At 41.8% G+C, this 16,770-nt stretch overlaps 1 protein-coding gene across 1 annotated transcript in view; it reads right to left on the reverse strand.

Moving 5' to 3' along the window:
• Crlf3 (cytokine receptor like factor 3) overlaps positions 1-16,235 on the reverse strand; it is a 34,142-nt gene extending 17,907 nt beyond the window's left edge. The window contains exons 1-2 of the mRNA XM_027426527.2: positions 16,030-16,235; positions 497-704 (exon numbers count right to left, since the gene is read on the reverse strand). Coding sequence (XP_027282328.1) covers positions 497-704; positions 16,030-16,158 — 337 coding nt within the window. The 5' untranslated portion in view covers positions 16,159-16,235. The remainder of the gene's footprint in view (positions 1-496; positions 705-16,029) is intronic.
• Positions 16,236-16,770: the final 535 nt, after the last annotated feature.

Here is a 16,770-nt window from a genome sequence, read left to right on the forward strand (position 1 = left end):
AAAACCTTTTCAAATAATCACTGCGCCCCCCCCCACCCGGGGTTTCTCTGTGGCTTTGGAGACTGTCCTGGAACTAGCTCTTGTAGACCAGTCTGGTCTTGAACTCACAGAGATCCTCCTGCCTCCACTTTTTGTTTTATAAATGATCCAATCAATTCTTAGACTAGTATCTCTCACAGCATTATCTATTTTATAAACTGTCTCAAGGTAGAAACATCCCAGGTCTTGCCTTCAGATGGCAAGAAGCCTGATAATATCTTAAGAAATCAGGCCACGTGTTGGTGGCCCATGCGTTTAGTCCCAGCACTTGGGAGGCAGAGGCAGGTGGATCTCTGTGAGTTTGAGGCCAGCCTGGTCTCCAGATAGAGTGCCAGGACAGGCTCCAAAGCTACACAGAGAAACCCTGTCTCCAAAAACAAAAACAACAACAACAAAAAATAAATCAGCCAGGTGTCAATTAGAATGTAAGGATTTAATAAGTTCCCTGGAGTCCCACCTTCTCGGACCAGGTCATCAGCGGTGCTAACTCCATGCTCTATGAGCTTCTGGCAGTCATCTAATGGTTTGATGGTCTCCTGTTCAATGGTGTCCACCTCTTGCAAAAGGGTCACCAGTCGCTCATCCAACAGCTTTCCAAGGGTTCCTTTTAAATCACTAAAATGTTGTTTGAGGACATCTCTTGTCTGTGAAGCACTCTCCTTTATCTAAAAAGAACATAAAAACCTCAAATTTAGAACCTATAGGGAAAGTCAGTATACGCACCATTCATAATTACTAATTGTACCAAACAACTACCATCTTCCCTCTGTGCTGGGATTGAACCTAGGGCCTCACACATGCTAGACAAGCATTTTTTTTTTAAGATTTATTATTTATTATGTATACAGTATGCCTGCAGGCCAGAAGAGGACACCAGATCTCATTACAGGTGGTTGTGAGCCACCATGTGGTTGCTGGGAATTGAAGAGCAGTCAGTGCTCTTAAGCCCTGAGCCATCTCTCCAGCCCCTAGACAAGCATTCTACTGCTGAATTATTATGTATTCAAGCTCCCTCCCCTTTCTTTTGTTAATTAAGACAGGGTCCTACTATGTAACTCTAGGTTGGCCCCAAATTTATAATCTTCCTACCCTCCAAGTACTAGGATTATAGGATGCATCACCAGCCCAAATAGACTTATTTTTAAAAAGGGGAGACAGATAAGACAAGGTCTTCAGGCCTGGAGCTAGTTTTGATCTTGTGATCCTCTGGACTCAGCTTAGTAGAAAATTTTAATGTAGCCAAGCATGATAGAACATGTCTGTAATATCAGCACTCAGGAGGCTGAGGCTAAAGCCTCATAAATTTGAAGCCTGCTCAGATTATATAACAAGACTCTGTCTTGCAACGAAATTTTTTGTTAATTGAGGTATATGTATATACACTTATGGCACACAGTATGTTCTGACATACATATACACAGTCAACTGATAGTTCTGTCAAGCTAATCAATGTATGCATCTCTTGACTTACTTATTCTTTAGTATTTTGGGGACAAAAAACTGTAGTTCTGGCTGTTCTGGAACGCATTCTGTAGACCAGGCAGGTGTCAAACTTAGATCTGTCTGTTTTTGCCTCCCAAGAGCTGGGATTAAAGGTATGAGCCACCATGCCCAATGACTATTTTTTAATATACATGGTAAGAACACTGAAGATCTGTCTTAGCAATTTGCAAAATACAATCCAGTATAGACCACAGTCCTATCCTATAATTAGGGTTCCAGAATACATTCATCACACATAACTAAAACATGGTGCTTTGGGACTACCATCGCACTATTCTTCCCACCATACTCCTGCTACCCATTATGCTACTCCACATTTCTATAAATTGGACCTTTTCCAGATTCCACATAAGTAAGATCATGTAATACTTTTCTTCTGTGTTCACTTGTTTCACTTGGCCTCTTGGTAAGCATGTATCACCATACTCAGCTTTGTTGTTGCTGCTGTTGTCATTTGTATTTTTACGAATTTGCTACATTTTACATTTGTGTCTCTGTGTGTTCACGTGTGCACACATGCATGTGGGCAATGTCTTCCTACATCACTGTCCATCTTATTTTGGGGAACATGGTCTCTCACAGACCACAGAGCTCAATGATGGGCTAGACTGGCTGGATAATAATCGAAACAAGTAGTAATTATGAAATTTTCTTTGCCAAGGTATTCTGTGTGCTGTTAATTCAGACTGCCAGAGTTCCATCTGAGACAGACTGAGCTTAAAGGAAAAGGAGGAGGGCCACATGCTTACAACTCTGGACTGTCATAGATACATAGGTGGTACTGCCCACATTCTGAGATACACTATCCTCAGTCCACGGAACTGAGATTAAGAGTCTTGGTTCCAGGAGTTGAGAAAAAGGTCTTTGTATCTCACATATATTCTCTCACTTAAATAGTAACTATAAGTTAGACAGTTAAATTAAAGCAAACACATAAACTAGGATATAACCCAGTGGCAGGGCACTTGCCCTGCAGTGCAAGGTCCTGGATTCCATCTTCAGCAATAAAAACAAATACAAGTTCCCAAAACCCACTTTGCTTTACAAACAATAGTAGTTTCATATGATTATTAAAACTACCCTAATTCTCTTGCCAGCTTCATATTTTTAGTATGTACAGTAGCAGGCTATGGACTTGTTGCATTTTAACTTTTTTGTTGTTGTTTTGAGACAAGATCTCACAGCTAAAAATTCTTATGTAGTTCAAGATGACCTTGAACTTCTGATCCTCCTTCCTCCACCTCTCCAACACCAATATTACGGGTAGGTGCCCTCATGCCCAGCTTCATGTATGCTAGGCAAGTACTCTCCCAACTAAGCTAAATTCCAGTCCCAGAACCTGCATTTTTGAAGACCACAGTTAACTTATAAATGCAATACAGGTAGAATAAAGTCATCAAGTAGGATCACTGTGCTACATTTCAGATCCTTTTCTAAGAGGAAACTCTGCACTTGAGCACTGGACTAGCAAAGTGCTGCATGAATCTTTAACATTTAGCAGATAGAGTATGCAGGAAGTGCACTGGTTAGGTAAAGTCAATTTCCTCTTTAGAAAGAATTCAAAAGCTCCCTCAGACATTGCAAGCCCATGTTATATTTGTTTTTGTTTCAGAGCCTTGGGGAAAAAAAGGAAGTATGTATCTATTAGCAGTGAAGACTGTGGAAGGGAGAATCTATTTCTAAACCTATCTCCTGTGTATTCATCATAAATTTGCTATCTTTTGTTCACAGAATACCAACCACTGCCATTTCAAACTTGCTTTTACATTAGATTATTTTCTTCTTCAAAAAACAGTTTACAAGTCGGTCGTTGGTGGCTAGGCCATGTCTGGGTTCATAGTCCCGTTGTAGCTGAGGTCTGTGGCCCGTGTCACTTCAGGGAGCGATGAGAACCATACATGATGGAATTAGAGAGGCCAAGCTGAGCCAGGTCTTGCTGGACAATGAATACAGCAAGAGAGCTGTCCCTCCACCCCCACTCTAGGGAGAGATGACCCCATCCCTCATCTGATAGCATGGGTGTAGGGAAGCTGGTTCCATCCCCTCACCTGAGGGTGATGCTCCAGTGACCTAGACGGATCAGCTCAACTACCACCCACAGCTAGGCCTGAGGTTGGCCCACCCTAACATCTACCCCATCTAGGGCCTGCTGGAGCTCATGAAGGGACTTGTCCTGTGGAACAATAACCACAGGATCCCCATGACTCGAGGAGACCTCCGGATATTCAAGGAATCTTGGTGAGGATCTAGTGATGATGGTGTCCCAGAAACCAGAAGCCTTGTACCGGACCAGTGACTCATTGTAATGAACATTTACAAGTAAAGCTGATTGAACACATCACAGCTCCCATTCGTTCCACCAGGACAAATGAAGAGGTGTTGGAAAGGTGGGGAAGATGGAGGAAGGAAGAGGCTTTTTGTTGTTGTTTTGTTATTTTGGTTCTTACATTTTTCTTCTTGTTTTTGATGGTTTGTTTGATATTTTTTAATTTTCATGGGGAAGCCACTGCAGGATATGGAGGGGTTGAGAAATAAGCAGAATTGGGTTACATGATGTAAAATTCCCAAAGATTCAATAAAAAATTATGTTAAATATGAAAAACAACAACAAAAACCATTAGCTAACAAGAACACACAGGGGCTGCTAACAGATAATTCCATCAATAAAGTATTTTATGCCACCAGCATGAGGACATGAATTTAGATCCCAACAACCATGGAAAAGGCAGGCACAGAGGTGTTCACCTGTAACTTCAGCACTGTGCAGGAATGGGGGTGTTATACAGAGTGAATTACTGGAGCATGCTGTTCTATTAGAATTAGTGAGATCCAGGTTCAGTGAGAGACTGTTGTCTCAAAAAATATGGCAGAAAGCAGTCAAGAAGACACTGACATTAAGTTCTAGCCTTCACATGCATTTGTATACATGTGTTCAAGCACTCTCACACATGTGTATATGCTACACCCCCACACACAAAACAACAACGACAAATAGCTAAGCATAGAAAAGCGGTCTACTGGGGCTGGAGAGATGGCTCAGAGGTTAAGAGTGCCACTGCTTTTCCAAAGGTCCTGAGTTCAATTCCCAGCAACCACATGGTGGCTCACAACCATCTGGCGCCCTCTTCTGGTGTGCAGATATACATGGAAGCAGAATGTTGTATACATAATAAATAAAATCTTTTTTTTTTTTTTTTTTAAAGTGCTCTACCACTAATCAGCTTTGCTTGTTTTAAAACTGAGTCTTAGATGTAGCCCTGGCTAGGCTAGCCTGGAACTTGATATGTAAACCAACTGCTCTTAATGAAGCAATCCTGTAGGAATGAGCCACCATGCCCAGCTATTTGTTGTTCACTATTGTTGGGGCAAAGGGAACATGGAACATTCAAGCTTAAACTCCCACCCCTTTTTTAAAGATTTACTTCTTTATTTATTTATTATGTATACAGTGTTCTGCCTATATGCATACCTGGAGGCCAGAGAGGGCACCAGATCTCATTACAGATGGTTGTGAGCCACCATGTGGTTGCTGGGAATTGAACTCAGGTCTCTGGAAGAGCAGGCAGTGCTCTTATCCTCTGAGCCATCTCTCCAGCCACACTTTCTTCCTTTATAAACAAAGAAATTTTTGAAGCCAGCATGATGGCAAATGCCTTTAATCCCAGTACTCAGGAGACAGAGGCAGGCAGATCTCTATGAGTTCCATGCCAGCCTGGAATACAGAGCAAGTTCCAGGATAGCCAGAGCTGCACAGAAAAACCCTGTCTCAAAAAAATAATAATAACAATGCTAATTTTTTTACAAGGATCTCTCTCTCTCTCTCTCTCTCTCTCTCTCTCTCTCTCTCTCTCTCTCTCTCTCTCTCTCCTTCCCTCCCTCCCTCTCTCTCTCTCCCCACCCTGAACCCCATAGGCCTAGTTGTCCTGAAACTCACTATGTAGAGTTGATTTCAAACTCAAACTCACAGAGATCCTCCTGCCTGCCTCTGTCTCCTGAATGCTGGGATAAAGGCATGTGCCACCATGCCTGTCTTTTTGCAAAGTTTCAAAAAAAAAAAAAAAAAAAGTATATGACATGAGTCGGTAGTTTGCTACATCAGTACAACATATGGAATTCCATGCCTAAGTATAATCCTCCCCACCCAGAAATCGACAAGCAACAATCACACATTCATAGCAATTCCATGAAACTGATGCTATGCTACTTGCTTAGACCTCATTCTTAAGATCTGACAACTGTTTTGGTACTTTTGGAGGTCCTGATGTACCATGAAAGTGGTGTGATTATCACAGCAAAGAAGACAAATGGAGAAGGGGGAAGACAGAAAATGGTGGTATGGGCAAGAAGGGATGGAAGGGGAAGAAGACTGAGTTAATGCTAAGGAATTTAGGCCTCTAATGAAGTCCTAATTAACACTAAGGATCTGAAAAGTAAACACTCTATGTTGGATGCCTGTAATCTGACAGCAGTATTAAAATCTTTCCTGAGTAAAACCTGAACTGACTGATTTGATCCCACTGAAATCCAAGAACTGTTTTTTTTTTTGAGGGGTGGGAGAGGGGGTTAAAAAAGTGTCTAACTCAGCGGGGCGGTGGTGGTGCACACCTTAATCCCAGCCCTCGGGAGGGAGAGGCAGGCGGATCACTGTGAGTTCGAGACTAGCCTGGTCTACAAGAGCTAGTTCCTGGACAGCCTCCAAAACCACAGGAAAACCCTGTCTGGGGGGGGGGGGTGTCTAACTATGTAGCCTTGGCCTAGAACTCATTATATAACCCAAGCTAACCTCATTCTCCTAGAAATCCTCCACCCTCAGCCGTATTGCTAGGATTATGAATTTGTCGTACCAGAGGACTAAAATCTTTGCTTCGAAGCTGTTGAAATTTTGCAGTTTATTATGTAGCAGGAAATAACCAAACCATATGACGAGATATGTTTAACTCTTGATTAACTGCATTAATGAATAGAATGTATATAATCAAGATTACAATCTAAGAGGGAGCTCTACAAAACTACACCCACATTTATAAAGGCTTTCATTAACGTATTTATTGAGGCCTATTATGTGCCAGGAACTGGGGTTGTAAAAATGAATAAGGCATGATCTTGCCCTCAAAAAACCTCATTCTACTGGGCATGGTGGCACATGCTCGCAATCACAGCATCCCAGAGCCTGAGGCAGGAATACCACAAGTTTCAAGCCAGCCTACCTCCCAAACCAAAAAGAACTTTCATTTTGGGAAAGGATATAGAAAATTTCCCACACCAGTAACTGTAATTAAATATATTAAGTCTTTATATAAATGGGATAGCCAAAAACTGCCACCAGGATTCAAAAAGGATATTTTGCTGGAGAAGACCATAGGAGACATTTAAAAAATAAGCTGGGGCTGGAGAGATGGCTCAGTGTTTAAAAGCACTAACTGTCCTTCCAGAGGACCTCCGTTCCATTCCCAGTACCCACATGGCAGCTAACAACTGTCTGTAACTCCAAGATCTGACACCCTCACACAGACATACATGCAGGCAAAATGCCAATGTACATTAAAAAAAAAGAATAAATAAATTTTAAAAATAATAATAAAAAAATAAACTGTCAGCAGAAGCAAGAGATGTCATCTTGAATAACAACATTTAGTAATTTATAGCATTGTAGCTAATGCTAATTGAGAACATCCTATGTCCCAGACATTGTGCTACACACTTTAAATGCCCCCTTAAAAATTTGTATTTATTAGTATTCTGTGTGTATATGATGGGAATGGGCACATGCACCACCATAAACATGAAGTCAGAGGATAACTGTGGATTTGGTTCTCTCCTTTCTTCTTTATGTTCCAGAGATCAAATTCATGTCCTCAAGCATGGGCAGCAAGCACTGAGTCATTTCATTGGCCACAGTACTTATTCATATTTATTTATTAAGTTAGTTACTTTTTTTTTTTTTTTGAGACAGGGCCTCTCTACATAGCCCTGACTGTCCTGGAACCAGGCTGGCCTCAGAGATCCACCTGCTTCTGCCTCCTAAGGGCTGGGATTAAAGGTTACACATCCAGCTGTACTTATTTTAATTCCCACACTGGTCAGGTAAAGTAAGCACTATTTTTTCCCCATCTCTAAGGGGCATACTAACCCCCCTCTTTTTTTCATTAATTTATTTTTTTACATTTCTTACTTTTTTTTTTTTTTAGATTTATACAGTATACAGTGTGCTGTCTGCATGTGTCCCTGCAGGCCAGAAGAGGGCACTAGATCTCATGACAGATGGTTGTGAGCCACCATGTGATTGCTGGGAATTGAACTCAGGACCTCTGGAAGAGCAGTCAGTGCTCTTAACCTCTTAACCTCTCCAGCCCTATTTTTTACATTTCAATCCCAGTTCCTCCTCCCTCCTTTCCCCCCACTCCCTTCACTCCCCCCTCCTCCCATCTGCTCAACGGAGAGAGTACTATTTTCTTTTTATCTTCATTTACAGATGATCAGGAAAGTCAGATTTCACTAGATCTCCTGGATAAAAAGGATAATTATTTTACTTATCCTTTTTATCCAGGAGATCTAGTGAAATAATTAGTGTATTGACAGCCCTCAATAATAAAAGATTACCCCTACACTTGATGGACTGTCTAGAAAGCAAATTAGCTATACTTACAGTTTAAAAATAAGTGCAGTTTTATATCAAAATGATATGTATGACAGGAGCCGCAGAGACAGCTTAGTGGTTAAGAATACATACTGCACTTGGAGAAGATCTGGACTTAGTTTCCAGCACCCACATGGTGGATGAAAGCTGTCGGTAACTACAGTTCTAGAGGATTAGAAACCTTTTTCTGGCCCCCACAGGCACTGCATGCACACAATGTACAGATATGCAGGCAAGCACGCATATATATAGAAAAAAGTGTGTGTGTGGACTGGAGGGATGGTACAAAAGCTACAAGCATGAACTGCTCTTCTGAAGGGCCCGGGGTTCATTCAGTTCCTAGCACCTATATCAGGCAGCACACAAATACTTGTAACTCTAGTTCCAATGGCTTCAACAACTTCTTCTGGCCTTGGTAGATACTGCATGAATTCACTTGGACATGAACGCACCTCTCAAAAACAAACAAACAAACAAACAAATAAATAAATAAATAAATAAATTTAGAAATGTGTGTATTTGCAGGCTGGGCAATAGTGGTACACACCTTTAATCCCAGCACTCAGAAGGCAGAGGCAGGTGGATCTCTGAGTTCAATGCCAGCCTGGTCCACAGAGTGAGTTCCACAACAGCCAGAGCTACACAGAGAAACCCTGTCTAGAGAAAGGGGTGAACCATCATAACCAGCAACCTTTTTTGTTTGTTTTTCAAGAAAAAATTCTTAATAAATGCTTATACTGCTAACCAAAAGAAAATATTAGGTACATGGTTACATATAGAGCAGTCTCTCACCTCTGTAGAATATGTATCGACAGATACATCAAAACATTAACTAGAGCTGTCTCCAACTGTAATTATGGGTTATTTTAAAATGACTATCTATTTTCAGCTTTCCCTAGATCTAGATTCAATGCTTTCTTAGGCTACTATGACAGTGTTACTGCTGTACCAAATTAATCTAAACAGATTCCTATACTGTTTTCAAAATGGTAACAGAAGGGGAAGTGAGAGATAAAAGCAGCAATAATAGCTTTCTTTTCTTCACTGAGCTACTAAGACTTCCTGTCTTGGTTTTCCGAAATAACCCATGTTTTTCTTCATGAGTCTTTAGTTTGCTGTATGTTTTTAACTCCTGTGGGAATAAAGATCTATGGAGAACCTGGTCTTACAAAGAAAAAAAAAAAAAAAAAAAAAAGGATACTAATTAAATCTTCAAAAAGTAGTCTTAAATCAATTATTTAAAAAAAGACAAAACCAACCAAACAAACAAAAAACCCTAAGCTAGGCATAATACTATGATACAATTACTAACAAGACAAGGGCAAGAGGACCTTCTGAGCCCAGAAATTCAACTCAGGGAGATACTGCATCCAAAACAAAAGCAAGCAGGGTAGTTGTGGAATTGTCTGTCATCCCAGCACTGGTGGTTTTTTTTTTTTTTTTTTTTTTTGGTTTTTGGTTTTTGGTTTCTAGAGACAGGGTTTCTCTGTGGCTTTGGAGGCTGTCCTGGAACTAGCTCTTGTAGACCAGGCTGGTCTCAAACTCACAGAGATCTGCCTGCCTCTGCCTCCCTAGTATTGGGATTAAAGGAGTGTGCCACCACCACCCAGTTTACCCCAGCACTCTTGAGAATGAGGCAGGAGAGTAACAAGGTTTGAGGACAGCCTGGATTATACAGTGGATTCTAGGCCCATCAGAGATACAATGAGACCATACTTCAAAGACCAACCAACCAAAGAAAAGAAACACACAAAAATAAATTATAAAAGCATAGTATAGCCGGGTATTGGTAGCGCACACCTTTAATCCCAGCACTCAGGAGGTCGAGGCCGGCGGATCTCTGTGAGTTCGAGACCAGCCTGGTGTACAAGAGCTAGTTCTATGACAGCCTCCAAAGCCACAGAGAAACCCTGTCTCGGAAAATAAAAAAAAAAAAAAAAAAAAAAAAAAAAAAAAAAAAACCATAGTATATATAAACTTATTAATTGACTGGCCTTATTATAGATATTAAAAGATGCTATGCTACCCAGAGTCGTGGCATGGATCAATAATACAAACTACCCAGGAGGCAGGTGCAGAAGAAAGGACAGCAAGAGTTCAAGGCCACCTTGTGGGCTATAGTGACACAAAAAGACATGCTAGGTAAGCACTGGCTTAAGATCATCAATTATTCATAGGGGCATGTTGATGCTAGTGCTTAGTCCCACAAGGGGCTACAGAGGCAGGAGAATCTCTGAGTTCAAGCCTAGCCTGGTCTACACTGTGAATTCCAGGACAGCCATAGCTATACAGAGACCCTGTCTCAAAAAAAAACAAAAAATAAAATAAGATTATCAGTTATTCCCTTGCATGTTTTTGTATAATTATCTAACATACAAATTTACTATACTTCAAACACTATTTTGAAACAGGGTCTCACTAGGTCCCTCAGGTTAGGCTAGAACTTCCCATTCTCCTCCTCTAGCCTAAATGCTAGAATTTCCAAAACACACCAGCATGCCCCAAACAACATCTTGGAAGAAAAAACATGGCAACTTAGAAAATCCACTTAGTTTAAACCCTAGAAATCAATGAAGGTCTACTGAAATGTTAAAGTACTCTGAATACGTGCACTTCAGTCTTTTTTTTTTTTTTTTTTTTTTTTCTCGAGACAGGGTTTCTCTGTGTAGCTTTGGAGCCTTTCCTGGCACTCGTTCTGGAAACCAGGCTGGCCTCGAACTCACAGAGATCCGTCTGCCTCTGCCTCCTGAGTGCTGTGCGCTGCCAACACCCGGACTTTTAATGTATATTTTAAAAAATTTATTTCATTTTAATTGTATGTATGTCTGTAGCACTATGGAGTGATTGCAGGCACTGTGGAAGCCAAGGGAACTGCATCCCTTAGAGCATGAGTTACAAGTGGTTTTAAACCACTTGGCATGGATGCTGGGGACAGAAACTAGATCCTCTGCAAGAACTGTATGCACTCTAAAGCACTCAACTATCTCTCCAGCCCTTTAATGTGTTTTCTTATCACACTTAGGGATCTTGCTAAAGTAGATTCAATGGGTCTGGTCTGAAGCCTAAGGTTTTGCATTCTTTTCGAGATGAAGTCACTGATGTAAGTCATGGACCACAGTTATAATAGCAAGGACTCAGGGGTCACCACTGGCCAGAGCTGGGTAGAGCTTCACCAAACAGTATACCTCAATCAGGATATCAGCATATACTCTGAGGGAGCAAAGACTTGTGTTGGTTAATGCCTGGAGGCTAAAGAAATCACCCTACTAAGAAATGGGAAAGGCAAGATAGTCGTTTTAGAGGGTACTCTGTAACTACACACAGACTAAAACACTGGCATTTCTCACGGTGGGCGCTTTCTGGTATCTCACACTGACCTTCCCCATCAGTGATGAAAGAAGGAGCTTCTGGAGCTGCAAAACTCAAGTGTTAGGCCTAAGACTGTAGCAATGTCCTTAAGGTACTACTGCTGTTAGGCCTGAGTAGATGGCTGGCATCCTTGATCTTTGATCTCTGCTTACAAGCAGAAACAACACTGTTCTAGAAATAGCACAAGTGATGAAAAATACAGTGGAAGTAAAATCGTAAAATGAATATACAATGACTCAGGATCCTCTTGTTTGTTTTTAGGGGTGATAACCTACTTATCGGGCACCAAAGACAGGAATAAATTCATGAAAGTTTATTACCCTGACCTCAGTATACAGGACTTAGAAGTTACCTCTGATATACAATAAATATTTACTGAGCAAATGAACAAGTGGGTGCTTAAAGACAGTGGGATTTAATTTCTTCGGTGTTCACTCCTAGTACCAAGGATTCCAGAGAGTTATAGAAGACTATTCTTGATGACTTCCACATCAGAATAGGCTGCTGTGAAAATTACCTGCTTTCCTGACAACCAAACATATCTCTAGCCTTTAACTGGGTGACAAGTCTGTACTGGTGGCACTTCAGAGGTGGAGGCAGGAGTTAAGAAAATCTTTAACTAAGAATCATATTCAAACCCTGCCTAGGAACATGAAATTTGTCTCAAAAAAGCAAACAAACAAACAAAAAAAAAGAAACAGTAAGTTAGAGACAACCCTTGCATTCCTACACAGAACTTCCTTTTCTCTAAAAACAGAGGGCAGGGCCAAAACTTAACCACAGAAAAGAAACTGCTACATGTTTTTGACAGAATAATTTAAAAGATTTTTATCCTTCTTCCCCCAGACTTTCATAAACACCATTTCTTGACGGATGACAAAAATTTATGAGAAAATTTTAAATAGTAAGAAACCAAAGAAAAGAAAACATATGCCAAGAATTCATGAAACAGTTAAATCTTAAATTAAAAGTTACCATGTGATCTTGTAATTGGTAGGTATATCTTTAAAAAAAAATGAAAATATGTCCACATAAAAAACTGTACAGAGGGCAGGCGGTGGTGGTGCACACCTTTAGGCCCAGCACTCGGGAGCCAGAGGCAGATTATTAGGTTACTTAAACTAAAAATTGATAAATACAGAGTATTACTGGAGAACAATGAAAATATTCTGGAATTACATCATGATGGCTAAACAATTTTTAATTAACTTTTTAATTATTATTTTTCAATGTGTTTGGGTATTTTGCATGCTCAAGAGCTGTGTGTGTGTGTGTGTGTGTGTGTGTGTGTGTGTGTGTGTGTGTGTGTGTAATAACTTTGAAAGCCAAGAAGAGGGTGCAGAACTGGACCAGAATTGAACCCTGGTCCTCTGGAAGAACAGTCAGTATCCTTAAGCTCTGAGCCATCTTTCCAGTCTCTATAGCTAAATAATTTTATGAATACACTAAAAACCACTGAATGGATTTCATGATGTGAATTTTATTTCAAGTTAAAAAAAAAGGGCAGGCCTGGAGAGATAGCTCTGGTTGAGAGCACTGGTTGCTCTTCCAGAGGACCTGAGTTCAATTCCTAGCACCCACATGGCAGCTTCACCTGTCTGTAACTCCAGTTCCAGGGCATCTGACACCTTCACACTAATGCCCATGAAATAAAGTTAAGTAAATAAATAAAGAATCATGAGCTTGGGGTGTAAGCTCAGTGGCAAAACATTTACATGAGGACTTGGATTCCATCCCCTCTCAAAAAAAGTCATAAGGAGCTCTGAATTCAAGGTCAGCCTGATCTACAGAGCAAGTTCAAGGATAGCCAGGGTTGTTACACAGAGAAACCTTGTCTCAAAAAAAAAAAAAAAAAAAAAAAAAAAAAAAAAGTCAAAAGCAAGTAAAAGCTTTTGTGTAATCCCCTCCCTATATAGTTAAAATGTTCAGTTTCTAAGCCTAGATGTATGGGCGTGGCTCAGTGATAGAACATTTGCCTAATAGATCCACAGCACTGAAAAAAAAATATAAACCTGTGTTCTTTCGTTAAGGGTTGTGCAGCAACCCTTCTCTGTGATTCTTATCCTTGCCAAAACAACATTTTTACTCAAAAAACATATATTTGGTGTAGTTAATCTGAAAATGAATGGAACTCTAAAAATATCCTAGACACCAAACAAAGGCACCTGCTTATTTTGATAATATTTTTGTAACAGAACTTTCTTAAAATTTGACTTGACAGCACCCTTATTCTACAAATCCAAACAAGCACAATGAGTTAGAAGTAGCTGTGGTAACTCACAACTAGAACAAAACACATTCCAGTTGACAAAGGCGACTGACAGACACTATGACTTGGTGCAGTTAGAATGTAGTGCCATCAGAAATCCAAACTGTGATGGATGTGCTCTTATTGTTTTCTGTGTCAAGCATGAGACAATGCCTTTCAAAAACAAAACAAAACGAAAACCATACTAAACCACACTAATTACAGGAGTATGTTCTCTATTTAAATTATTGGATTCAAAACGTAATTGCTCAAGAGGTAGAGCAGTTTTCTAGCATGCCTAAAGTCCTACGTTCCATGCCCAACACAAAGGAAAAATAAATATAAAACGAAAGAACACAGGTTTATATTTTTTTTTCAGTGCTGTGGATCTATTAGGCAAATGTTCTATCACTGAGCCACGCCCATACATCTAGGCTTAGAAACTGAACATTTTAACTATATAGGGAGGGGATCACACTAAAACATACTTAATATACACACAAGAAATTAATAAGTACTATGCTTACTTCATTCTTAGAGTGCCAACCCTAATGCTTCTTAGTTGCTGGGGCAATTAAACAACAGCCATGCTCGTGTACAAGATATCTGAACTGGATTTAACATTAGTCACTTACCAAGGGGTACTTTAACCAAGAGTGGTAGAACATGCATGCCTGCTTCCCAGTACTCTAGAATCTGAGGCAGGAGGATTCCCAGCTTGCTATCTGTCAGCCTGGGCTACATAATGAGTCCCAGGGCAGTCTTGACTACTTAGTAAGAGCTGTACTTATTAAAAAAAAAAAAAAGCTGGGTGGTGGTGGCCCATGCCTTTAATCCTAGCACTCTGGAGGCTGAGGCAGGTGGATCTCTGAGTTCGAAGCTAGTCTAATGTACAGAGTGAGTTCCAGGTCAGCCAGGGCTACACAGAGAAACCCCCGTGTCAAAAACAAAACTTAGTTTAAAGTTAGAGGGGGCAGGGTGGGAGGTAGATATGACACATGAGAGTCTCAGACTAAACAATATTATATAAAAAGAGGTATTTTAAACTTTTTTTTAAAGTCCTAGATTTTGAACATTGGAATAATGCAGATGCTTTCAAAAGGAAATCCAGATGTGTGCAATGGAAGACCTTGAAAGTATTCACCAAATCAGGTTTAATCATAAATCATATCCAGATTCTGATCCCAGTTTTTTTTTTTTTTGTTTTGTTTTTGCTAAAATGATGATGCCTGGTCTACACCAGCTCTACAAAGATTCAAAATACATAAAACAAACCTAAAGCTTATGGTGGTGTCTTTGTGATGACAACATTCAAAGGCACTGTTATCACAGCACTAAGTCACCATTTCCAGGTTCGACACAGCAGCATGGGAGTTACCAGTGGGATGATATGCATTCGTAGCAAATTAGGCCTAGAGAAATTCTAATGGAATTCCATTTGCTCAAAAAGCATTAACTAAGCAGTTAATAGTAACCTGGGATTATCTGTCTTATCTAGCACTAGCAGAAGGCTATATCTTTTTCTGTATGCGTTTGAGAGTGGAGAGGAGCCATGTGGCATTCCTCTATCTTTGCTGGCCCTTTTACTTGTGGAGAGATATCTGCACCACTTGAAAGTATATTTAGCTTCTCCTTTTAGCGGTCCTTTCTTTAAATCTGTTTTTCCACTTCCCTTCACCTTTGTATACCCTCCCTGAAACAACATCTTGTTTTCCTCCTTCTGCCCTTTCAACATCCTTGACGTAAACTTCTAGCCCATCTAGAGATTACGCTAAATAACTTTTCAAGATATTTGCGATCATGTGAGATCTCCAAGTATTAACCCCATTCATTCAGCATTTATGTTACCGCTGCTCAAGCTCTCCATTTCTCCTTACTTCTTCCCTCTCCGTCCGTGTCTACTTCGTCTCCACTTTTACAGGTCCCTGCCCTGAGACTTTCTAAACTGAGTATCTCCGCAGGTTTCCCCTCACTATGCCCTCTTACTCCCGACTCTCTTCGGTCATTACTCTGGGATCCCTCGGATTTTGCTACGGTGGCTCAACCTCCGACGCCACCCCTACTGCCACCAATGGCCCCGCAAAGCGGCTTAGGAGAGCTCCCCGCACCCTTCCTCGGTCCCCCGCCTCCCACAGGTCGCCGTCCGCCTTCCCCTCAGAGCCTCGGGGCGCCCCCCTCCGCGCGCGCCCACCCTATGGCCCGCGCCCTCCAAGGCCCGCAGCGGCCCTCGGACCTGCCTCTGCGCCTCCCGCAGCCCCTGCAGCCGCTGGCCCAGCTCCCGCCGGTAGCTCTGCGCCGCCTCCACGTTCTCGCGGGCTTCTTGCAGCAGCACCTCTGGCTCCTGCTCCATCGCGCCCCTCATCCGGCTTCGCCACCCGCCAGGTTCCCGACTGCGCCGGGTTCCCGCGAGCGGCCCCGCGCGGCCTCGCGCAGCGGAAGCGCCGCCCCGCCCTGCCCCGCCCGTCATGTCACGCCCCCCCGTTTGATTGACAGGCGACGGGGCGGGGTACATGCTCTAATGGCGTCCAGGTCAGAACCGGTGGGACCTGTGGCGCCTCCTACCTAGCGCCTCCTGCGGTCTGTGTGCTGCGCCGGTCCGGACGCTTCCTCAGGAAACGAGTGGAGGCCTTAGTAGAAACGCGTGAACACGTCGCTAAGTGCTTCCCACTTCTAATCTCACGGCGCTACGTTATCTGTCCTGCACAGAGGAGGAAGTGCAGGGACCCAGGGGAATCTACTCTCCCTCCCAAACTCAGTGCATGATCCGCAGAGCCGAAGCTACAGCTCTGGCCCTTAGATCGTCGCTGTTATACCATCCTAGTAATTGCCTTCTGAGTCAGGCATTTTCGGAGGATACTGAGATCCAGGCGCCACCACCTAGCTACTTTAAGGAAGGAGGTACGAGGGAGGCCCAAGTGATGACCAGAGCCTGGCAGAAGTCCAAGGCGGGTGTTGGCAGGCTTTTTTTCTGTGA

This window comes from Cricetulus griseus, chromosome 7, assembly GCF_003668045.3.
Source record: "Cricetulus griseus strain 17A/GY chromosome 7, alternate assembly CriGri-PICRH-1.0, whole genome shotgun sequence".
Classification (NCBI taxonomy): domain Eukaryota; kingdom Metazoa; phylum Chordata; class Mammalia; order Rodentia; family Cricetidae; genus Cricetulus; species Cricetulus griseus.